Source organism: Chelonia mydas, chromosome 10 (assembly GCF_015237465.2).
Source record: "Chelonia mydas isolate rCheMyd1 chromosome 10, rCheMyd1.pri.v2, whole genome shotgun sequence".
Taxonomy (NCBI): Eukaryota; Metazoa; Chordata; order Testudines; family Cheloniidae; genus Chelonia; species Chelonia mydas.
The window spans coordinates 75,525,470-75,551,095 of NC_051250.2; the positions used below are offsets into that span (position 1 = coordinate 75,525,470).

The 25,626-nt window shown below is 43.3% G+C and overlaps 1 protein-coding gene across 2 annotated transcripts in view; it reads right to left on the minus strand.

Moving 5' to 3' along the window:
- Positions 1–25,626, minus strand: part of ADAMTS17 (ADAM metallopeptidase with thrombospondin type 1 motif 17) — a 252,091-nt gene that overhangs the window by 60,765 nt on the left and 165,700 nt on the right. Inside the window, exons 16-18 of one of the 2 annotated variants that reach the window (XM_037911106.2) lie at positions 22,771–22,845; positions 16,447–16,527; positions 6,294–6,451 (exon numbers count right to left, since the gene is read on the minus strand). In XM_037911106.2, the coding sequence (XP_037767034.1) occupies positions 6,294–6,451; positions 16,447–16,527; positions 22,771–22,845 (314 nt within the window). The remainder of the gene's footprint in view (positions 1–6,293; positions 6,452–16,446; positions 16,528–22,770; positions 22,846–25,626) is intronic. The other variant, XM_037911107.2, reaches the window with a different exon arrangement.

Genomic DNA, 25,626 nt, shown 5'->3' on the forward strand with positions numbered 1-25,626 from the left:
AAAGAAAGAAGGCGCTGGGCTTTTTCACATCAGGCAGTGACATCAGTGGTTCCATCCAAGTTCTCACTTCTCCAAGGCGCCGCTGCAGTGATGCGGAGGTGTGAAACCTGCTTCTAACAGGCTCATGTATGACCTCTCCAGCCTCTCTACTCTGTGAAATTCACTAAAAGGGACCACTATAAACAAAAGGAGAGCTATAAAAGGGTGCCTCATTATTAGTCACAGTGGGCGTGGAGATCCGATTCTACTTGGATTTACAAATTGGGCCAGATTTCACTGAGTAACTTTGGTAAAAGGAGTCCCATTGGTGTAAAACCAGTGAGAGATAAGAAACAGACCCACTGCATCTTTTATCTGAATTACTGTGCTATGTAAAAGGGATAGCTCAGTGGTTTGAGCATTGGCCTGCTAAACCCAGGGTTGAGTGTTCAATCCTTGAGGGGACCATTTAGGGATCTGGGGCAAACATTGGGGACTGGTCCTGCTTTGAGCAGGGGGTTGGACTAGATGACCTCTTGAGGTCCCTTCCAACTCTTATATTCTATGATTCTATGATAAAAGATAGGCGGGAGGGCTTTACTAGCTGACTTTGGAGCACATCTATTTTCTGGACCAGATTCTCAGGGGGTGTAAACTGGAGTATCTCCTTTGAAGTTAATGGCCCTATAGCAATTTACACCCAGCTGAGGATGTGGCCTCTGTGATTTTTAAAAACAGACATAATTACTATTACAACCTAACCCCAGTAGCATTAACACAACGATTTGAACAGGAACCCTCCAGGCACCCACAGGTATGCTCCTTTTTGACTCTTCATTGTTCTGGAAACACATCTTCAACCCTCTAAAAAACCCCAATCAAATAGGGTTTATAAGCACCTCTGACCTGGGACGGGGCATAAAATGACTGTACATGTGCTGGAAGCCTGGACTTGAGTTTAAATCTGTCTGAATAATTGATATTTTGGTTCAGTAGCTGAAACAAAAAAATCTCCCCAAAATTTTATTGCAGGTTGACCTGAAATAATTGTTTTTGTTTGTTTTTTCCATTTTTAAAATTTCCATCTTTTTTTAGTTTTTTTTCCAAAATAAATCCCAACTAGATTTCAAAATGAAAAGTTTCATTTTAATGAAATTGAAGCAAAATGTTTTGACTGTTGTCAAATTTTTTCCAGCCAAAACTGTTCGCTAAACTGGACCCAAATTTGCTAATAGTTTCAGTCAACTCAAAACTACACTTCTGTGAATAAACGATCTGAAAAATTTTGCCCAATTCCATTGGAGCTGCAGCAATTGACTCCCTGTATATCTGTACGATGAGCACTGTAAGGACAGCAGGCTCTCTGCACCGTTTAGTTGATCTCCACAGTAAACAAGTCCGGACAGAAAAGTATTTTCCATGAGGAGTTGGAAACAAAGACAAGTTTTTGCTTTGGTTACAGAGGAAACTTTGTTTTTCACAGATTCTCAGGACAGAGGGAACTGCTGTGATCATCTAAACCGGCCTCCTGCACAGCACAGGCCATAAAACTTCCCACAATCGTTCCTAGACCTGATCTTTTTGAAAAATAGTCAACCTTCATTTAAAAACGGTCAGTGAAGGAGAATCTGCCATGACCCTCGGTAAATTGTTCCAATGATTAATTATTCTTACTGTTAAAAAATGACACCTTATTTCTAGTCTGAATTTGTCTAGCTTCAATTTCTAGCCATAGATCGTGTTAGACTTTTCTCTGCTAGATTGAAGAGCCCATTATTAAATATTTCTTCCTCCTTAGAGACTGTAATCAAGTCACCCCATAACCTTCTCTTTGTTAAGCTAAATAGATTGCACTCAAGTCTATCACTATAAGCCATGTTTTATTCCTAGCTTGAAGCCAAAGTTAAGGCCGCTATGGACCACACGATCATCATGTTTACAAAGCTTTCTGCAGAATCCAAAACATTAGGCAACAGTCAGCAGAGAACTCAATTCCTGTCCTGACTTTATTTAAGACACGAGGTATGAGCAGCTCATCCTATTGCACTACGGAAAGAGTCATGTTTAAAGCATCTCTGTGCTCCGGGAGTGTTTGGTTGCCCTCTGTTGCCAAGAGGAGGTCTAGCATAGGCCTAGCTACACAAACATTCATTCATTTATCAAAGAAATATATGTACAGTAACACATTTGGAGAAATGCCCCAAGTATTAAAAAACAGCTCCTTAAATGAGATCCTTATTATCTCAGTATGGAAACAAAATGAGTGAATCTAACGGCCCATATGAAACCAATTTCATAGCCACATGCAATATGCATGTGTGCATGCGTGTGTGTATGTGTGGAAGTGTAATTGATTTCAAATGCAGGTCACAATGGATTCAGTAAGGCTTCTGGCTCTTTGTCAGTCAAGTGTGTTCCACTGTTGTTTGGACAACAGTTTTCTATTTAGAAGTAACTGGTAACCATCCTTTTCATTCTTGTGTTGAAAGAATTAAAACGACTATCCTATTTCAGGGGAAAGATTAATATTTGACTCGAGAAAAGAGTTTCAAATAAATTACATGCTGTTTTAAGTGAGCTTTGTTTATTACTCTCCCAATGACTTTGGGCTTCATGGGCTTCCATTTGTTCTAATGGTCCGATACTGGTCTCTCTCCCATCTTTAAAGCATATCTGAGGAAAGGGAAGAGAAAGGAAAAATCACCCCTATTAATAGCTGACTGAAAAGTCAGCTTGTATTGCAGTAGAACCTCAGAGTTATGAGCTGACCGGTCAACCACACACTGCATTTGGAACCAGTTCCTTCTTGCTGGATACGCCGACAGAGGGGAGGCGGGTGGGTCTTGGAATGGATATGAGCAACACATCTCGAAGAACAACGGTTACAAAAAGGTGAGTAGCCATTTTTTCTTCTTCGAGTGCTTGCTCATGTCGATTCCAAGTAAGCGACTCCCAAGCAGTTCCTAGGAGGAGCTGGAGTTCACTGAGTCGCAGACTGTGGCACCGCTCTGCCAAATACAGAATCATCTCTCGCCTGCTGAGTAATGGCACAGTGCGACATAAAGGTGGGGACTGATGACCATGTCGCTGCCCTGCAGATGTCTTGCCTGGGGACCTGCGGCAGGAATGCTGCTGAGGAAGCCTGCGCTCTTGTGGAGTGTGCTGTTAATGCTGGGGCAGGTATCTTTGCTAGGTCGTGACCCATAAAAAGATCCTTTGGGATGACACTGGAAGCCCTTTCAGTCGCTCAGCAATTGTGATGAAGAGTTGTGTTGATTTTCTAAACAGCTTTGTCCACTCAGCGTAAACAGTTAACGCTCGTCTGACATCCAGGGAGTGGAGCATTCGTTCCCGGTTACTAGAATGCAGTTTAGGGAAGAACACCGGAAGAAAAATGTCCTGATTCGCATGGAACTGCAAAACTACCTTTGGGAGGAAAGCTGGGTGTGGCCACAACTGTACCTTGTCCTTATAAAAAAAACAGTATAAGGGGGCTCGGACGTCAAGGCCTTAAGCTCAGACACCCTCCTGGCCAAAGTTATAGCCACCAGAAATGCCACTTTCCAGGAAAGATAGAGGAGAGAGCATGTTGTTAGGGGCTCAGAAGAAGGGCCCATCAGCCTTGAGAGCACCAGGTTGAGATCTCATGGGGGGATCAGCTGTCTTACTTGAGGGTACAGTCTATCTAGTCTTTTGAGGAAGCGGCCAACCATGGGGTTAGCAAATACTGACTGGCCAGCAGAACCAGGCTGGAAAGCAGGAGTTGTGTGGGTCCCCCTTTGGCATAGGCTTCAGACAGGACCCACAGGCTTTGAACCCCTGAGACCAAGGCATGTCCTGGTCCCTGGGAGGGAAAACATGGTCGGGGGAGGATCCCCAACTAAAACTTATTTTAACTATGAACTACTGAAAACTAACTAATACTAAGTTTTTAACTATTTACATATACAACAAGAGAAAGCCAACTAGGTGATTGCTTGCTGTAGCAAGAGAAGAGAGCTGCTCCAAGGACCGTCACTGGCGGTAAGAAGGAACTGAAGAGGTAGTGGGTCGGCAGGGACCTATATACACCATCAGGAAGGCGCGACTCCAGGGGGCTCCACAGCCAACCTGACAAATACCGCTAGGGGAAAAACCTTCCAACGACCGTGCACTTGGAATGGCCATGAGCAAGCACTCGAAGAAGTAGTACGCAATCAGGCAGCAGCAGAGACAACAACAAAAAAAGCAAATACAGTACAGTACTGTGTTTAAACGTAAACTACTAAAAAAAAGGGAGTTTTTAAAAAAAAGATTTGACAAAATAAGGAAACTGTTTCTGTGCTTGCTTCATTGAAATTAAGATGGTTAAAAGCAGCATTTTCCTTCTGCGTAGTAAAGTTTCAAAGCTGTATTAAGTCACTGTTCAGTTGTAAACTTTTGAAAGAACAACCATAATGTTTTGTTCAGAGTTACGAACATTTCAGAGTTACGAACAACCTCCATTCCTGAGGGGTTCGTAACTCTGAGGTTTCTACTGTATAATGAATAGGGCTTTCAGAGAAGCTTCCTAGTAATACAATCCTTATTTTTGTTGTTTTGTTGGATATTGAGGGGAAGGGGGGGGTTGTTTCCATTAAAAAAAAGATACACAGCAATGCTCAAATTTTCAAAATGACAACACCAGAATCTACTGCTGTGAGCCTCAACCAAGGAGAACCTTGGAATAGTCAGATCTAGCCACAAAAGGCACAGGAATCTTACACAACATTTTTACAAACCTGAGCTCACGCAAATTCATATTTTATACGGTACCCTGAGGACAGACAGTTCTTCAGTAATATACAGGCTACTTTGTAAGAGGTTTGGTTTCAGGGTGGAAAGTTTGGATCTCAGCCAAATTGTGAAGCGGACATTCTTAATGTTGAAGAAGTCACCATGGAAATTTGACTTTTAAAAAAGAGCTAACAGAAAATATAGGCCCAAGTCTTTTGTACATGTTTAGCTTTACATGCCCAAATCATGACTTTCATGAATCCGTTAGGGAATTGCAGGAATCCTCATATGTGCCCTTTTGAATACTGAGGAATAGTCTCAGTTGAGCTTTGCCACTGGCCTGCTGTGTGACCTGTGCAAGTCACTCCACACCTCTTCCCTAAAATGGGGATAACAACGCTTTCCTTCCTTTGTGAAGCATTTTGAGAGCTGCATGTGAAAAGCACCAAGAAGAGGGAAGGGTTATTAGTCTTATACCGTTTTTATGAAAAGTTCATGGCAGTTCTGAGCTCTTCCAACAGTACAATGAAACTGAAAACTAGAACAGCGCAAAGCAGATTTAACAGGGGCCCAAAAAATTTCGGTGAGGAAAAGCAGAGAGCCGTTTGATTTTTAGCCGTGTCTAAAGAAGGGCTGGGGTAGGCAGATCCTGGCAAGAAAGTCACAGAGAAAGGAAACAGTGCCTAGAAAAATTAAAGTGGACAGAAAATAGAAGTTAGAGGAAGCAGTGCCTACTTCACAATACACTGTGCTTTCACAGCGTCTTCCATCCCAGAATTGCAAAGCCCTCTGCAAACACTCATGTATTAACATCCATGGGAGGCAGGGTATTATTATTATCCCCATTTTATAGATGGAGAAACTAAGTCAGAGAGAGATTATATGACTCGGCCCAAATTACACACTGAGCCAGAAACAAAGCTGGGAAAAGATTCCTAATCTCTTGACCCAGGAGGTCTCTTGACTCATACAGCTTCAGTGTTTATAAAAGAACATCCTGTGTAAATAGAAAGACTATGTTGAACCGGAGCAAAGAAATGTAACAGTTCTCAATCTAGTCAATATATAAGTCAAGATGATTTGCGTGTGTAAATTGAGATACAGTGCCAAATTTGCACAGGTCATGTGTTTTGTACATATACAAAATGTGCATCTTTTATTACCTGTGTGAGAAAAAGGTAATTTAAACAGAGAAACATACACTGGTGTGAGTCAACTAGGAAGTTGAGCCAATGTCCTTTTACATGTGCAAATAGTTATGTGCACAAAACACAGAAGCCCTTGAAAAACCGGGTCCATACCAGTTTCTTTATGTCTCATTATGTAATGTACATCACAGTATGAAGCTTCTACAGAGACTGCAAGCTGACACAAAATAGACCTTAAGTGAGATGTAAGTGTTGCCCCTGTAACCCTGCAAAAGAAATCAGAGGGAGAAGCAATAGATTTTCCTTAAAACCCTGGGGAGGAAGCAAATAGTTTAAGTTGAACTGTGAGCTTGGATATAAACCCTTTATGTTGCATCACTTAAGAAACATAAACAAAGGATATAAAGTTACCATCAAGTGCAGTGGTATTTTAGTTGGTCCTTTGGCAGACATTTTCTCCCATAGACCCCTTCGCACGTACCGGACAGTAGTGCCTGCGATCTGAAACTCGCCAGGAAGCTCAATTTTCCAGTCGCTGTTAATGGATCTCTTACTGGAATCTTTTAAAGCTGGAAAGAATCAAACACCATGGAAGGAAATGAAAGCAATTCCATAATTAAAAGACAGACCCACAGTGATTCAGCTCCAGCCCACTTCAACTGCAAGATGCAGTAGCCTTGTACCAGATGGAAGTTTAAAGGAAAAATAAAGTATTTACTTTTAGCTGAGGAGTTACAAGGTAGCCAAACTGTGAACATTCAGCATTACAGTGTAGGAAGGCATCTCGAATCACATTACAATTGCTATCATGTAACATTAATGTCATGTAAGCTGGAAATGCTGAAGTTTTGCTACCTTAAAATTTTTCGGATCTGATTTCTAATGAATCAAAGTCCTCTGGATTCTAAACATCGAGACATTTTCTCTGTCACTCCACTGCCAGGAAATTAAAGGGGGGCGAGGGGCGGGAGTAGGGAGCAGTTCTGTGCAGCATCAGTTTACAAATGAAACGGAAGGAAGAATGATTACATGGTGTCCTTGTAAAGATACTACTAGTACCAGGCTAGATGGCCCAACTCTAACTTACATTAGGGGACTCCTACCTCCAGTCATCCCACTGCAATCCGTAGTGAGAGAATGAGTTCTCACCAACATGAGCAACATACAATTTATCTCCTACTTAATGCATATCAGGAGAACATACATATTAAAGGGATATTGTCACAAAAGTTTATGTCCAACATTTCTCTTCTGTAAAACCAACTGGGATTACTAGGAAATTTTCTATTAACTTTCAATGAGACGAGCTTTCACTTGGCTTTAAACATAACCTTGGAGTATTGGAGCATTGTGCTAGGGCACAAGAATGCTAAAGTGACTAGATTCTGACTAGGAAAAGAATGGAACTTACGAGCTCATTTTTCTTGTTCAAGCTGAGTGAAGTGCAAACAGTAAACAGAGAGGATAGTTAGTGAACAGTCAATCAGATGCATATAATTATTTCAATAATAATCTAATATGTTATTAGTAATAAAGCTACATTTTGATGTACAGCATCATTACATTTATTTATATACGTATGTGTATATAAACAAACTGTAACATTGCTTTACCTTTAAAATATATATATGTAAATTTTAAAATAGCACTAGTAACGAAACTGTTCTAGAAAGCAATCTTCTGTCATTTGGGATTTTGGAAATTAATGTTTCCTCCACCCAAAGCAACTATATCTTTATAAAGATTACACTCAAGTCTAAGCACTCGTTTCATAACCTTTGAAAGCTTATTGATGCCGGTAGATTAGATAAATCTAGACACTCGGATACCAAAGCAACAAGCACAGTATAAGACCTGGATAGAACGGAATAGCTATTTGATCCCCTTTGATTGTCTGAGGCTTGCAAACCAGCCATAAACTAATCTCATGCTCTCCTTGAAGCTTGCAGACTTGCTGTGTCACACTTTCAAAGCTATGGAAATTGGCAGCTGTAGAGTGAAAAAGAATCAAAACACTGCTGGCTTTAAACAGACTCCTGGTTTATGAGACAAGACTTGTACATTATTATCTAGTCTGCCCATCTTGCAACTGATTGAAGTCTGGCAGTTTAGCAGTCGGGTCCCAAGAAATTCCTGCTGACATCAGTAAACAGTGAAATGTATTCAGAACTCCAACCATTTTCAGAGCACTCATCTTTCACTCAACTCTTACCTTTCCTCCTAAGTGCAGAAACCCAATTTTCCCCTAGTAATTTTTAAAGTTTTTCCAAAAGAATTAACTTTTGAAAAATAATTTCCTAAAACTTCCTTGGGCAAAAGGGTAACAAAACATGCTGCGTTGGTTATGAGATTTGCAAGCGGCAAAGAATATATATATATATATATATATTTTTTTAGTTTATTTGGGGCTTCCATAATGAAGATGTTGGATGGATTCTTTAACCCAATTCTTAGAGCTGAATCATAAGGGAGGGGTCAAAGTGTGTCGGGGGCAGGAGGAGATGGCGTGTACGGTGTTCTGCCCAATCCTCAGCCAGGCGCGGGACCCTTATGGGACCATTCCAGCTAGCACAATTTAGAGTTGCCCTTAGGCTGCTCTAAATTACTTCAGAGGCCATTTTGGTCCTGGCAGACCCACCATCAGGGAAACAGAGAAGTGGCTTCCAGCCATTCCATCTACATCAAGCTTATGTTCCGCATCAAGCCGGATGTCCTGTCTGCTCTCAGGCCTGCAACATAGGGAGCTAAGGCAAGTGATGCCTTGGCAACTCTTGGTCTTGATGGAAGCAGGTCAGGCTGTAAAGGTGCAGACACAGCAGGTGATAAAATAGCCTGGTACACCAAAACCCCTTTTGAAAATCTTTGTGAGGTGTGCATGTGTGCAAATGCTGTGCAGGGCTAGACCTTTGACAGTCCTGTCAGGGCTAAATATGGATGTGCCCATATGCCTTGTGAGCACAAGCATCCATTTGGATGGACAGAGAAGTGCTGTTTTAGCCAGAGCCTAAAGCCCTGTAGGTTTACTAGGTGAAATCTCTCACTGAGCTCCAGTATTGTGTCCAGACTGATGTATATACTCTCATGTCTGGGCACAATACACCAAGGCTGGATACAGGGACTCAGTTTATTAATTTGGGGCCTGATCTAAAGCCCCATCAAAGTCCTTCCCTTTACATTGATGGGATTAGCATCAGGTCCTTTTACGGATTAACCGCAAATCAACAAGGCCTCCATCAGTCAACAAATACCCCACAGCTCTGAGGTTATACCTATGCTGCACACTAAGTCTGGGTCTGTGGGACCCGGCCTTGTGGAGTCGGTGTTTCCAAGCCCATGCTTGAGCATCCACGTTGCATCGTAGACCTGGATCTCAGAGCCATGCTAATGGCTGCACCATGCAGACCTTCTGATTCAGGTCTGCAGCTTGACCTACGTCCACACTGCAGAATAACAGGGCCTGGACCCAAGTCTCAGAAAGTATCTCTACACAGGGATAAAACACCCAAGGTTCAGTGTGCTATGTAGACATATCCTAGGGGTCCAAACCTGTTTCCCTTTCATATCCCACTGAAATTAATGGAAGGGTTGTGTACATCAGGACAGCACCATAAAGAAAACTTCTCCATAAAATAACCCAGTTGTAAAAGCAAGACAGCAGGAAGTCAGTCATTTAAAACTACTATTTAGAGGCAAAGGTATTTGGAATTTCATCTATTTCCTTCCAGAAAAGGCTACTGTATGTACAAATGCTACTTCAACTCTCCAGCTACTGAAAGACGACTCCGTCCGTGGGGATGTTGAACAACTGCAGCTTTTCAAATTAATTTTTGAGACTTCCAGATTACTGGGGAGGGAATGTTATTCCAAGGATTTGGGGATGAAAGCAAACGTATCGAGAAGTAGAGGAGCAAGCTGGAAAAGCCTGATTTTATGGGAAGAAAATTCCAGGCCACAATCTCTGTGGAGATTCAAGTGCCATGTATCCAAACTGTTTTGCCCATCCAGATACTGGGTATTATTGAGCAGAGTAGTCTGCGGGTGTTTTTCACCCACTGGACAGTTTTCTAATTTCAAGGTTAACTGTGTCTCCTGGCCAGACTGTTCTTTAATAACATTTTCTTAACCATTAGTGATTGAGACCCAGTTTATTAACTTTCTGTCAAAATTATGACTCTTGCTTCTAATTAACTAAATGAGCAGGGGTGTGACCCAAAACACAGTTGAATCAATGGAAAGGCTCCCACTTGCTTGCTTGGGTTTTGGATCAGGCCCCACCAACTAGCAAGCTCTGGAAGCCTTCGTTACATTCCATGTTGTTCTTTAATATGCTTAGAAGGTCAGGACATGAACCTCCCCGTCAATGGCAAGACATGGCTGACTTGATTTTTGGGAGTGCGGGCATTAATCTAGCATGAGTCATGTTTGTAATGACATGAGACCACTGCCTATAGACCTGCTCTTGCCTGTGGCTGCTCAGTAGTCAGGCAACATTTGATGTCCAAAATACGGCTATTACTAAGAGGTGTGCTTCAAGAAACTAGAGGCCAGATTGCCCCCTCGCACAGGAGGGGCTGAGCAGGAGGAAATTTCTGTGAGGTTCTCCTTCATGGGGATTCTTACCAAAGTGTTCTGACAGGGCGCAGAGTTTACTCTCCTGGTGGAGCTGGCAATAGGTCTGGCCTCATGGATCCAGAGAATCTGGAGAAGGTTGAAAGAGATCCAGGAAGAGGGCTGGTGCCTCAACACTTTCTCTGGGTCCCTGGCATGCTCTACAGTGGAGTGTGTTATAATAGCTTTTCCAGCTGGCCACAACGCCCCACCCCCACCACAAGAGGATCCCTGTCCTAAAAGAGGGGCCACGGAAAGGCGCAACCTTAGGCTGTATTACATTTCTGGTCTGAGCTCTGTGGGGAGGAGGAAAAATGTACATCTCCCCTGACCCTGCCTGCCACCCCATGTACTCACTACCACCATGGACTGTCCACTGCTCAGCCCCAAAGGATCCAAGGTAAGTGGAGGGGTTGTAGTTACTGAGGCCCACCCCCAACTCCCCGACTGGAGTACAAGATTCTCACAAGACCGGTTCCTTCCATGCATAGATCGAAAGGGCACACTTAGCTCTTGGTATTTATGTGTTGCAAGCAGCACAGCTCAACAAGACTCTCCGTGGCTTGTTTGTCTAACCCCATGACATTCTTGCTCACCGATTTACAAAGTGCCTTCTGCAAACCCCAGAAAACTTTATGAAGCCCCAGAATGCCGCTGAGGGACCACTTTACCCACCACCAGAAAGCATCCAATGCTGCTGCAGACTGAAACTGGCATAAGCAATGGCTCTGAGCAGCCCTGAACAGGACCAGCTCAGGGATAACATTGTATCCAACTAAAGTCATGGGTGGAATGGAATGATCTCTATTGTAAGATGGCTACTTACTAAGATACAGAGACAAGCATGCCTACTCTTGTGAAAAGATCCATGAGAGCTTTAATGAGCAGAAAGGCAGCATGCTGAGCTCCCGAAGACTAGGGATCAGTTCTGATTCAGAGGGAAGATTGCCCCTTGCTGAAACATCAGCACTCCATGCTTAATCTCTGGGGTCTTCCATCTAGGGAATGGCCATGTCTTACTTGAGGGAGTCTTACGGTTGGCAGGCTTTGATCCCCGCTTGCTAGCATCCAAGCAAAACGAGTTCTAAGGAACAGCAAAAAACATGTAGCTCTTACCGCATGAAGTGTTTTGCAAGCAGGGATTCTCAAAACATTTTGCAAAGGAGGGGACGTATCCTTATTTCCATTTTGCAGACAGGAACACTGAGTCATAGAGAGGTGAAGAATTTGTGTACAGGGTCACCGAGCAGGTCAGAGCTGTGAACAGAACTGAGGGGGTAGATTCTCTTCTCTGCCAAGATCTGCTTGATAGTGTGGACAGGAGAGCTCAATCAGGAAACAGATTATGGTTCCCTGATCCTCAGTCAGCCCTGTCCTCAGTGTAAACTAGAGCAGCCTAAAGGTTACTCTAATTTATGGCAGTTGGCTGTGGTACTCCCAGGATGATATGCCTGCTGTGAATAACAGTAACATAACTCCACCTCTGACCCTGACCCTTCACCAAGGTGGGAGTGGCAGATGGTTTATGGAGTCAGCTCTGCCAGCTTTACACCAAATGTGAATTCCTGTCAGGGCCAGGCCGTGGGCACTGGTCAGTTGCTAAGTTGCAGTCAGAAACTGAGTAGTGGGGTCAGTGTCAAGGCAGGTCAGGATAGCAGGAAGTTGGGGGTCAGGCACCAACTTGAAGGTGGGAGGTGAACAGCAGAATCAGGATATCAGGAAGTCAGGCCAGGTGCCAGGTTACAGACAGCAAGCAAATAGCAAAGTCGAGAACAAACCAGGCTCAGAAGCTGGAGTTTAGGATCTACAGCAAGCAGGGTCTGGAGCGGAAGCAGGCAGGCAGTCTGTGTGGTTGCTCAGACAGCTCTCAATGATGGCTTCCTGGTTTAAAAACTAGCAGCAGCCACTCAGTGAGCTGGAAGGGGCCACCATTCAGATCCTGCTGGGCAGGACTTCCTGCAGAACCCAGATTCATGGGGTCCTCAAGGGGAAACCAAGCCTAAGCATCCAGTGGCGATGCGGATGGTCAGTGGCTCAGAACCCCCATGGTCCCAGGTTCTAGTCCAGCAGCGGCTTACAATTTCCTTCGTTTAGGGGAATTCTCAACTTGCAGTTGTGGCCAGACTACAGCTCAAAGGGTCCAGAACAAGGACAGTGAATCTAACTCATTGTCTCCTGACTCCTAGTTCAGTGCACTATCCATGGGATCATGCTGCCTCTCAATATCAAGTCAATTATTCACAAGCATCAAAAACCTCCAGCTTCTTCCCATTGCACCAGAAATGTCTCACCAATCACCAAACCAAGTCTCTTCACCTGACCTGAATCTCATGTCTTGTCTCTCTAACATTGTGATCTCTGGGAGAGAGGGAATGTGTCTACAGGAATGGTTAACTGTAAGTAGCTAGGTCAGACTACCACTGGGATGGGTTTCACTCAGGAGGTAGCAGGCATTTGCTTTGTCTCATGTGCAGGTTTTGAGGCTTAACATCATACAGTAGAGGATTAAACAAAACCAAAAAGCCCTTAACTTCTCTTTTCCTTTCAGGCTGGAAGACAGGAACTGACTAATCAACCTAATCCTAAACCTGGCATCCAGTCAGATCTTTATTTCCACTCGCAGTTCCTCCAACTCACTTCCGAGCTCATGGATGCAAGCCGCCGAGGCGTTTCCTGTTCAAGGTGGTTCTTTAGCAAGAAAGCCAGCCGAGCCAGCCAGCCAGCGTGGGTTGAATGTAGGTGGAGGGAAATTATTCCGGAACTGCTCCCAGCAAATGGAATAATGATTCCAAATTAAGCAGGGTTCCACAGTGCTGCACCCAACCCTGAGTGGAAACGAGTCCTGATTGGACTACGCTTTATGAGTGAAACTAACACAGGGAATCTTTCCAAAGTTAGACCCTGTGTTGGAATGAGTGCAGAGCCGTTGTGCCTTATTAAAGCTACAGTGCCTGGAATTTGATTCCCCAATTGTTATCTTGTTGGAGACTTGCTGTTGCTATCCTTGGGTTTAGATTAACAAGGCACTGCCCATTTCTTCCTGTCTGATCACGGACATTGGAGACAGACAGCTTTGGAAGACACAGTAAGATCCTTCTGGTTACTGAACATGAACTACAGAGCTGAAACCATATTGGGAAACTTCAGTGTAGCAAGAGCATCATCATGCACTGCAGCTGGGGGAAAACTCTCTCGTCCCTTTATGTAAAGGCACAGACATTTAAACCCACTCTGCAAAACTGGACTGCAAGTATTGTGGGAAGATCCCTGTCTCGAGGTGTCTCAGCATTCCTGCTCCCACGCGCAGGAGGCCAGAGATGTGCAAAAATGGAAAATACGTCAGGAAAAGTTGCTTGGACCTTTATGAATCTCAAAACTGGACTGGTTCAAGTTTTGGAGGAAGATCTGTGGGAAGGAACCAGTCTCATTTTAGCTGAACTGTATTTCTTATCTTTAGATAAGGTAGATGCATGCAGGGGCAAAATTTGCTCTCAGTCGTAGCCAAGCCTATTGGTGTAGCACTTGTTGAGGTTACATCTGTGCAAGTAAGCAGGGTTACAGCATTGTAACTGAGGACCGACTTTAGCCCTACATATTCAGTGCAAGCTTCTCAGTACTAGAACTCCAGTGGATAAAACTAAACCTCCCTGATAAACATTCTATGTGAATCCCATGGAAACAATCAAACAAGACTGGCTTCCAAAAGCCCAGTATTTGCAAAGCTCGAGGAAACACCGGCTCTTATTGTTCCACCAATGGTTCGATATGTCAAACATCTTATGTGTAGGCGTAATCTTCTTCCAGAAAACCGGCTGCCACATGAGCAGAAATAATAGCAACAGTGACACATGCTTCCTACAAAGGAATGGTGGCACAAATGCCGGTTTTATAATACAAGGCACAGCCCACCTCAGAGTTGAACGACAGGGGCTGTTTTTTTCTTAATTGCATTTTAGCTTTATTCATCACGTGGTATGTATTCAAGAAGGTAGATAGGGCAGATGGGGTGACAGCCCAGGAGAAGCACTCTTGCTGAGTGTTCCTTGCCAATTCTGGTGCCATCGCAGGAAAATAGGAGAACTAGTGCAAAAATCCTAAGACACAATCAGCCTGCGAAAGCTTTCTGCAGCATCTTGTATCCTAATATTTGCAACTAATTGGCATCTAAGAAAAAGGGTTGTGATGAAGGAGCACATGAGAGTCAGGAGACCTGGGTTCCATTTGCAGCTCTGCCACTGACTCACTTTGTGGCCGTGGCAAGAGTCACATCACCTCTGTGTGCCTTAGTTCCACCTTCTGTAAAAAAGAGGGCGTAAAATGGTCATTCGCCTATGTGGAGTTACTACCATTCTCTATTATTTGTTCCGGTAGCACCCAAAATCAGAGAGGGCACAGTCCCTGCGCCGAAGAGCTCACCCTGGAAGAGACAGAACATGTGGATGGGAAAGGGGTACAATATCTAAGTAAGGTGGTAACACACTGAGTGGTCGGAGTAAGACCCAAACAACCATTAAACCCAGTTTATCCCAAATGGGAATACTCTGGTGAGGAAAGGCTACAGGACCGGGCCCTAATGGAAGCACTCAGTTATTGTGCTGAGGGGAGCCAGATAAAATGATGGGTAAATAGACAGAAAATAAAGGATTCAGGGGGCGTAGATGCTTATCGATAGCAACAAAGATCCTGAGGTGAACCTGCTCGGAATTTTAAACCACAAAGGTTCAACAAATATAAGAGACGGCTTTGATTGTTCTCTTCTCCTGCCTTAACGTGACATGAAATTGTGGCACAGTGTAAAACAGTGAAAAGCTCAGCTCAGCTTGTTACCTTGCTTGCAACAGTGTTTCCACGTGGCCATGAACCTATCTATCTATATGTTTGGATGAGAGGAAGGAAGGTCCGGTGATTAGAGTGCCAGCCAGAGACTTGGATTCAATCCCCTACTCTGCCACAGACTTCTTGTGAGGCCTTGGGCAAGCCACTTAGTCTTTCTGTTCCTCAGTTCTCCATCTGTGCAATGGGGATTGCAACACTTCCTTACCTCACGGGGTGTTCTGAGGATAAATGCATTAACGTTTGTGATACGAGGATGATACTATGAGGATGGGGCCATATATGTACCGTAGTAGACGTAACTATAGCGTATCTACCTCTACAGTTAGCTATAATTTACAAGGAAACTGCACAGCCCTAACTGTAGGGGTTAATAATTTTATAATGAATTTGCTGACCCTGCAAATATCCTGGGCTCCCACAGGGCCAGATCTTCCTTTCCCTTCCACAGGTGCAATGCCACTGACTTCAGTGGAACTGCAGGAGTGTAAATGAGGGGAGGATTAAGCCCATTATTTCAGTTGGCTGCCTCACAGAAATTTAGAATAAATAATATTAGCACTGGATTGATGGCTGCAGCCAGCCCATCTCGGCCTGTGGGCTCATCACAAGCTAAGCAGGGCTGGGTCTTGGATGTAAAGCAAAATGACAACCTCGTACTGCAGGGAGTGGCCCTGGGGTAAGTGTTTTGGGGGAGTCAGCTGCATTGTCCTGCCTCACTACTTGCTTGAACTGGGTGCTACGCTCTTCCTACCTGAATGGCTGCTGTTTCATCTGAACGCCCCATTCTTCCATACTCCTCCCCCTAAACTGTTGTTGCGTGCTATTAGACAGCTCCTCTATTCCACCCCAGAGCAAAGTGCATGTCAGGGACTCGTCTACGCATGTAAAAATGCTCTGGGATTCCTTCAGGATGAACACCCCCCCATGGCTGTCCGATATTAACACGCTGAGCAAACCGCCACAGAAATGGTGAGACATCGCAATAAGAAAGAAACGTTAGCAGGCAATTCCTGCAAATGATGAACCCTGTGGCCTAACTACTCCTATTGATCATTTAGACAAAAGCTAGCGTAACAGAAGAATACACTGAGTTTAGAATCAAAGCATTTTTCTTTTTTACCCAGAAAACTGTGGGCAGGTTTATCCTCCACCACTCGGATCCGTCGAGCACCCGCAGGGATCACAGCTGCTTCAATATAACCTAGGGCAACAAAAGGGCACATGGATGAGAGTATCCCACAGCCAGCCAGAGGCATTCTGTAATTTAGTATCATCCCCCAAAAAATCAACTCCGCTCCAGCTTTTGTAATGGTTGGGAAACACTCGAAAGGTAGTAGCTGTTTTGGCAGCCAAGTTTCAAGCCAGGGCTAATCATTACAGCTTGAGGAGAGGGGGAAATGTGTATGTATTCCTTAATTGCAACTGTTCTGGCTTGTGGCTGGGTCTATTAAATCTGTTCCCTTGCATCATTTTTGTTCATGTGCGGCATCTACCGGAATACGTTCAGATCCTACTGGAAGCTGAAGCAAAGGTGTGCTTGCCAGTAGTTACAATGCACATCATGGGAAGAGAAGTGTCAGTGCTTTGAAATGAAAACATTGGTGTCAGCTGTTCTGAAAAAGCTTTCTTTGGGATATAACCTGCATGATCATTCAAAAGAATGAGCTATCTGGGAGACTGCTAAAACTAAAACATTGCAGGAGTCAATGATGAAAACTGGTATAAATCTATTTGCTTTTACTTGCATGTCTGTCCTTATGAAACAGTTCTATATAATTTAATCGACGACAACCTCCTTCCTTTAGAACTTTTAAACCAAGCTGCAGAATTCTACAACCAGGATTTAATTCTACAGGACAGTTTTTTAAAAAAAAATCTCTAGGACTGATCTCATGCATCATTACTTTCTATGGGCCGGATCCCTGAACTATGCCAATTTAAATCATCTGGGCATCTGACCCTCTAGGTTTGTAGAGAAATTTCTATAGAATCCTATGAAATTTCTATAGAACACAACTGGTTTTTATCCTTCTAAAATTACAACTCTGCTCCATAAGGGTTAATTGTTTGTTTATCAGAGAACATAAACATTATTGTAAAAACATAAAAAATGATACTTGTAAGTTACATGTGGCTTATTTATTGCTTTTAAAACCCCCTCAAAAATGTTCTGGTTCAATTTAGAGATGGGCAAAAACCAAAACCTCAAGACAGCGGCACTCTTGACCTTTGGAGTCATTCATGTGTGGGCTCTGCTTCAAACTTCGAGGCTCAGCCCTATCTTTAGTCTAAGTGATAGGCAAAAAGCAAACTATCTACTAATACCAAAAAGAACAAGGAGTACTTGTGGCACCTTAGAGACTAACAAATTTATTTGAGCATAAGCTTTTGTGGGCTAAAACCCACTTCATCAGATGCATGGAGCGGAAAATACAGTAGGAAGATATATATATATACACACAGAGAACATGAAAAGATGCGGGTTGCCTTACCAACTCTAATGAGACAAATCAATTATCTTTTCACGTTCTCTGTATATCTGTCTATCTTCCTACTGTATTTTCCACTCCATGCATCTGATGAAGTGGGTTTTAGCCCATGAAAGCTTATGAGCAAATAAATTTGTTAGTCTCTAAGGTGCCACAAGGACTTCTCATTCTTTTTGCTGATACAGACTAACACGGCTACAACTCTGAAACCTGTCATCATGCAAGCTACTAATACCAGTGTCAAATATGAAGCAATGAGACTACCTTGGAAACCACCGTGACTAGGATTTGATTCTTTTTAATTAGCAAGATGGTTTATTTTTCAGTGTGTAACTTGTCTCCTTCTTTGGCTCTTCTCACCTTCTTTTAAAACACTAAATAGTACATATAACAGAAAAGGGAAGGTAAAGCATACAGAATAAGCTAAGTGAGATGGCCCTATTCCAGACCTGCCCCTATAAAAATAGGACAATGCTGGAGAATCAGTAGTGTAAGAGTAGTGTTTGGGTCTATTCCTTTAGAATTCGGCAGTACTTTGGTTTTTTTTTTGTTAAATGCAGCTGAACTCCCATGGTTCTGCTTTGTTCTGGACTGAGCAAGTGAGAGAGAGCGACACACCACAGAACAAAGGGCCTCTCTCTGTGGCTGCATGGACTGTGGAGGCAGTATCCTGGGGATGTGGCCTGGATGTGGCTGGTGAATCCATCACTATATAGATCCCACACACCTAACCCCTGCCTGCAAGCTTTTCACTTATGGGTTTGCACAGGGGCTTCAGCCCATTGGCTTAACCAACCACAGTAGTGTCAATGAAGCAGCTGCATAGCCACCAGATTAATGGGGCACATGGATTCCTTCCCACTCCCAACCCCTTTTAGATCACCTGTACAAAACATTCTCACTGGGGTGTTGGTGGTAGGTTGGAGATGATCTGGCCAATGACAACCATCTCCCTCCTTAGTGTCTCATCTTTTTAAGGTAGCCCCTATTGTTCTGGTACATTACACTAATTTGTATTGTCATTTTACCACCTCTCCTCACTCCCCTCAGCTCGGGTCCTTTTCATTATTTCCCCACCCAAGAGCATCATATCTCTTGTTTTCTTCTCCCCTGCTCCGGTTACTTCTGAAAGTCAGCCAGTCATCCTTTGCAGGGAGAATCAAAATAAAGGGAAAACAGGATTCTGAACAAAGAACCTCCACTCATGTTAGGCTGATGAATTCCCCATTCTGCTAATTACAACGCATGCTCCATCAGTAATACTCACTACTTCAGGGTTTGGCTTTTATAGCAATTGTGAAATCTATAAAAATCAAAGAAAACAGATGTCGGACATTAGGCTGGATCCTGCTGGGAGTTGTTTTTTTGTTGGATGGAATAAATTACATGAAGAGCAGCACGTTCTAAAATGCCAAACTTCCCTTGTGGCACCCCATGCATGTGCATTCAAACCCAACCAACTATTACTATCAGACACGAGCCCACAGCAGAGTGATTAATGACAGCATGTCACTGCAAATGTACCCTGGAAACACACCTGGCCACCATGTTAGGAAGCCACTTTGGAACATGCCCAAGTATCACGTATTTGTTGATGTATTTACTGTGGATGATGATGATGATGATGATTTTTGAAATCAAAGGCTCAGAACTACCTTCGGCAATGACCAGATCCAAAAAAAAACAGTGAAATTAATGGAAAGGCTCTCATTGATTTCACGGGGCTTCAGAGCAGACCCCTAAGGCAGCGGTATCCTCGCCCGGGTCCCGCTGTTTTTGCGGTGCGAGAGGCATGGCGTTACTCGTGAGGTTCTGCTAGTGCCACAAATATGCTCTCATTTCACCTCTGCGGTGCGAGAAAATACTGTGTGGAAACGCTGCCTTGTACATTACCTTTGAAATGGTAAATAGCTGAGTTTAAGCTATTAACAGGGTATTAGTTCTGAAGACTATTTAGTTTGGTCTGAGACCAGATTTTTCTCCTCATGTAATTTCTAATCCTGACTGATGGCACCATGGGCTGTATTCACAGCTCCTGAATAAGAAAAAACCAAAACAATTTACTGTACTAGCTTTCTGAGATCGGGTGACCCAGAACCAACTATTAACATTTTGTTTTCTTTAGGGAACCAAGTAGTGCTCTACGTCGGTATATGCTTGTGTAGTTTTGAAATGTTCTGTCGGGGGACAGAGTAGGTTCCTTGGGCATGTCCCATCGAAAGTGTCTGGAGCTCTTAGCCAGCAACACTGTGTAAATCAGTGGTCAAAATCCTACTGCAAATGCACTAAATACACCATACATGCAAACTCACCACAAATATAAACGCAGATTGCTCCCAGCTGGGTTTCAGAGCTAGTGACATGTTGTTGCTCAAGAGACTAGAATCCCAATATTGGAGAATATTGCCCCTTAAAAACATCCCCATGGTTTTTGAAGCATGTTTTTTATCACAAATTGTAAACTGCAGATTTCCAGAAAGATTATCAAGCATTAGCTATTAAGCACAACAGAAAGCTCAATGTTGGTCCAGAGTCAAAAGACTGTCAAAGATCTGTTAGGTAACCTGGGGGCAGGTAACTCTTTGCAATGCTGGGGTCTGCAAGGTTGAGTTAAAATTCTGTTTAGGTGAGCAGCTGCATAAAGACTGATGAGATCTGGCAACAATCAGGCAGTGGTTCTAGTTATTTCATCCAAAAGTCAGACTTTTAAGATGAAGGTTGGAAAGTATAACCGGAGGAATTTCATTATTTGGTCATTTCTAGAGCTGTACGTACTGTGCTCCACCTTGGGAACAGCTAATTTGGCATGCAACAATCTTTCTGGATAATCTGTGTTACATCAGTGTCCCAGCAACATAAGGCCGGGATTGAAGTGAGTCCTAGATACAAGATATATGGTGAACTTGTATTAGGAGAGACACCAGAACAAAGAGGCAGCTTTGTCATCAAGCAGATTAATACACGTATGGTGGCTACTGTTTCTTCACTTAAACACTGGAGAGATTTGCAAGAGGAAAGCAGGCTCAAACAGGAGAACCCACTGTTAGGCAGTGTTATTAGTCCCAGAGAGGAGAGAGAGGGTTAGCACGAATTTCAGTGTGGAACTGAATTACTACAAAACTGGTTTGGATGTTACTGGAAGACAAACTCTCGGGTAGAGCAGATGTTACCCCATGGCTGCAAGTGCTAATCTCTAAGCAATGTACCTTTGTATCTTCCTAATGGGGGTGTATCACAGCATGGGTAGAACAAAACCCAGGCCCCTGCACTATCCTGACTTTTAGACGCTGTCCTGCTGCAAGGTCCCAAGTTGAGAGCTGTAAAGACTGCACCCCTTTTTTAATCTGCTGAACATGTACAGCATAGACATCCCCACTATCCTGGGGTGGCAAGGGCAGTCTCCATAGCTCTTTCAGTCCTTGTTCCCGTTGATAAGAGTGCTACTCAGTATCTATTGCAGCATTGCTGTGGAAACATATCCATTAGACACTAGACTGAGACTTAAGAGCTCATTTTTTGAGCAGTCAGAAGATGCTAATGACTTGCCCTCACTATTGGTCAGGGCTGAATTCCAATTGTCAGCCTACAGGTGGCAACCTCCACACCTTCATTACTGATCCTCTCAGTAATCCACCGTCCCTCTAACTAGATTTTGTACAGAATATAATTCTTGTTGCTGATAAAAGACTGATAAAAGATAAAAGAAAATAAAAGACTAATGACTAGTTTATCTTCTTCCGCGCATGAGAATCCTGGCGATTACCAATTGTAGGTACCTACTCACACAGTACCCACCCACCACTGTTTACTTCCAGCCATGGGGTAGCTAGCCTGGAGGCAAACCATTTCATCGTGAAGCCATGGACAGATTTCAAAGCCTCCTGATATTGCTACCGAGTGTCAATTTGGTGGTAATGCTTCCTATAAAGGACAGCTGGTTGAAACCTGGTAAGTCACCCACTGCTGTGTGTTTCTGTCTGCCTCTCATCACCTGACTGTATATCCTATTAACAGAATTTTCTTGCACATGCTGAGAGAAGAACCTTCCCAGGCTTAAAGCACCATCTCTCAATTTTCTTTTTATTTTAAATGCACTACTGTCAAGGTTAAAATCCTGCGTAAAATGTTTGATTTCGTCACCATATTAAAAACAGAAACTGCTCATGAAGAAAAGTTATTGTAAGAGCAATTGGCCTAGTTCATTTAATTATTTACTGCCATCTGGAGTACTGACTTAAAACATAAGCCAAACAACCGCAGCTTCTCTTTTGGGTCACAAGACAGAGGGAATCTTCATCTGGCCAGGGAAGAGCAATACAGATGCACACGTGAAAAAATGACTCATCGGGCAGGTCTCTAAGTATGACCTGTATGGCACTGGAATCTGGACAGGAATCTTACAAGGAGGAAGAGAAGGGCCAGACCCTTAGCTGGTGTAAATCAGCATAGCTCCATTGGCTTCCGGTATACATTACTGAGGATCTGGCGCAAGTGCAGAACGTGACTCAGAACACCATCTGGGATGTCAGAAGGTCAGAGATGAATTTTAAAACAAAGTTTGTGCTTTTGGGGCGGGGCGGGGTAAATTTAGTTCCCAGGAAACAGAGGGACCAACAGGTCTAGTGCGGAGACAAATATCCAGTGTGCAGAACCTCTGAAAACTCTGTGGCACTATAGAGATGGGGTGGAAGAGAAGAAACAGGGGCAGAACTTGATAGCGGGCTGACAAACATGGTATTCTGGTGGCTAGGCAGCTCCTTTAAAAGGCAAAGGACCCACGTGCTGTCTTTCCAATTCAGGTTAGTTATGCTGAATGTAGAAGGCTTTAAAGTGTATCCATGGCTTTTTATACAATGCAGTGTCCTCACCCAATCCAGCCAGGAGGAGGAGGACAGAAAACCAACACCAAACAACAGCTACCCACTGACACCACACACAGCATTCAGGCATCTTACACGAGAAACACTTGGGAACAGCCTTTGCTTTTGCCATCACACACGTGGAAACCTTCTTACAATGACTATTGGTTACTGAGAAACAGAAAGGAGTTGGCATGGGTTTAGTCCAGTTAAGAGAGCTCAACAGCATGGTTTGCAATCACAGGACATACAGGGACCGATCCTGCAGTCAGCGGAGTCCCACGTGCACAGCAGCTGCAGGATCTGGCCCAAACGTTGTAGGTGCAATTCTCAAACTGATACTTCTTAACAATCAACGTCTTGACATTTCACAGCTATTCTCTTCTGAAATCATAAATCGACACACTTAACACAGGGGCTTTGGGCTTGACCCAAATCAAACCAAGTCAATGAGGGATCTGCCACTCTCTTCGGTAATGATTTCAATATCCAGGCCCTGATTCTGCTATCGTGATTCATGCTGCTTAGTCACATTTGGCCCAAAATTTAGGCTTTGTAAAAACTTGGAATTTAAACATTATTAAGATGCTGATTTTTAAAGAAAATCCACAGAATTTTCCGAAACAAATACACGTTTCCTTGTGGTGTTTGCAACCTGAACACTGCAGCTTTGTGCCAGTGCATGAGACACAGAATGTGAAACTGACTAAGGTCCTGATCCTGCAAAACACTTATGCACATAAGAAGTCCCATTGAACACCACAGATTAACTCACAGGGCATAACATTTAAGCGGAATCGGGGTCTGGAACCATAAGTGAAACCAACATGTCTAATTTCACTGTCTATGCTGAGAGAAATGTAAAAGCAGAGAGAATAAATAGCAAAACTTTTACAATTTTGAACATTCTTTGAATTTTAACAGTCTGAGCTGTTATCAGTGACACAGGTAAGAAATAGTTTAAAACAGAAACAAATACGATTTCCAACCTGGAAGATATGCCTTTGCCCAACACAGATCTCAATATTTCGGGTTATTTTTCACATAGTGTTTTAATCTACTATTTTGCAGAAAAAAAGTAGCTAGTGTATGTGTCAGGACATAGTATAATCGCTGGAAAAAATCCTTATTTGTACAACGATGTAAGATGGGCAAATGAAGTATTTTCAATGGTGAAGTAATATTTTAGATAGGATTGATGCGTCTGTCTCTCTCTCTCTCACATGTTCCAGATATTCAGTAAAGAATGAGGGTGCAATAAAGGTTTGTACATTATAATATTAATGATCAACATCTCCTCTGGGTACTGTCGCATCTGCCCTGTCATCCTATTTTGATTACCTAGCGTCTCTAGAGATGGGGGAATCCCCGCTGTACTCATCTGGTTGACAATCAGCAGAGAACGTTCAGTTCCTACAGATCTGCCACGGGGAAAAGTCACTGCATGTATTGAGAGCAGCCTACCTAATTGAAAGCAGATCTATACCACTTTCAAATTCTGGCAGGAACCCAGAAGTTTATCATCTATCTGGGTCAAGTCTTTTTGTTGCATGAGGTTTCATAGTGATTTTGATCCGTAAATAACAAAGATAGATGTTTTTGAAGGGAAACCTAAGAGATACTTATTTCCAGCTAGCACTGCTACTACAGAAATGGAGAATGGTTTTCCCATCTAAAATGACCAGGGTGTAATTCCCATTTCCTGCAGGAGACAGAGAAGCAGTGAAACTGTAAACGAGGCATACATTTGTTGATCTTCAGATCGGGAACTGTTGTAGAAGATGGAGCAGTGGTTTCACCACTGGCATGAGCTATAGATTTAGTGACGTAACGTACACTTCCAACACAGACATAAGAGGTATGGCAAAATTATACCAATGCTGTTCCTTTTTAATTGCAAAAATTGCGTGCAATATTTTGTGACATGCTCTCAGAGTCCAACTCTCAAAGCACAGGTGCATGCCAACAAAGTTAACCAAGGCAAATCTTTTCCTTAGTCTCGCACAGCCAAAATGCAAACTTCTCACTACCAACAGCTGGACTCTAAATGAAACACAACGGTCAGAGCAGTAAAAACTGCAGGCTGGAAATCATGCTACAGATCGGCCTGACAATGGAAGTGCACAAATGAACTCCAGAAAGTATTAATGAAGTTTGCCAATTCCACCTGCACCTCAGAGGTGGTAGCTGGCTTCACAGATAAAAGTATGGGAAGGAGGTAGTAGAAATTAGAAAAGAGAGTCAGAGCACCAGCTTTGAAGCCCTGATTCACCAAAGCAGTCGAGCACACACTTAACTTTAATAATGAATGCAATGGAACTCAAGCATGTGCTCCACGGACATCTTTAACTGCTTTGCTCAGCTGGGTCCCAAAACAGCACCTGTCGAATGTGCTTTGCTTTTGCTTCCCTACATGTGGAGATGGCAATATTCATTCAAATATCAGTCATTTTTCCTAAATACTTCCTCCCTCCTGGAGTGGCCTCCGAGTCCTAAGTCTAATTTCCCTCGCACGTTGCTTGACCAGGATGAATGGCAACAGGTCTCTCATAAGTGTGGAACAGTGACTAAGGAACACGGGCTAATTCACACACAACGGGCGTGCAAAACCAGAGGGCATAGCTTGAGCGTGACTGAAAACAGTCTTATTTCAATGCTTCTACGTTGCTGGCATGAAGTCAGTATACATACTCAGAGAATAGGGCCCCCTGGTTTAGCTGAAGTGGAGATATCCTGACCATTACATGAATCATCCGGGATGCACCCAGGAGCTTTCAGTCTAAATGCTGAAATCAGCTGTCTCCCACAGGAGGAGACATTATGATTATCACCATTTTTTTCTCTCTCATTTTACATCAGAATTACCTATAACGTTCAACATGAACTGTACAGTGTGACTTCTTTGGGTTCAGTAAGGAGGCAATGGCCAATCTTAGCAAACAGGAAGAGACT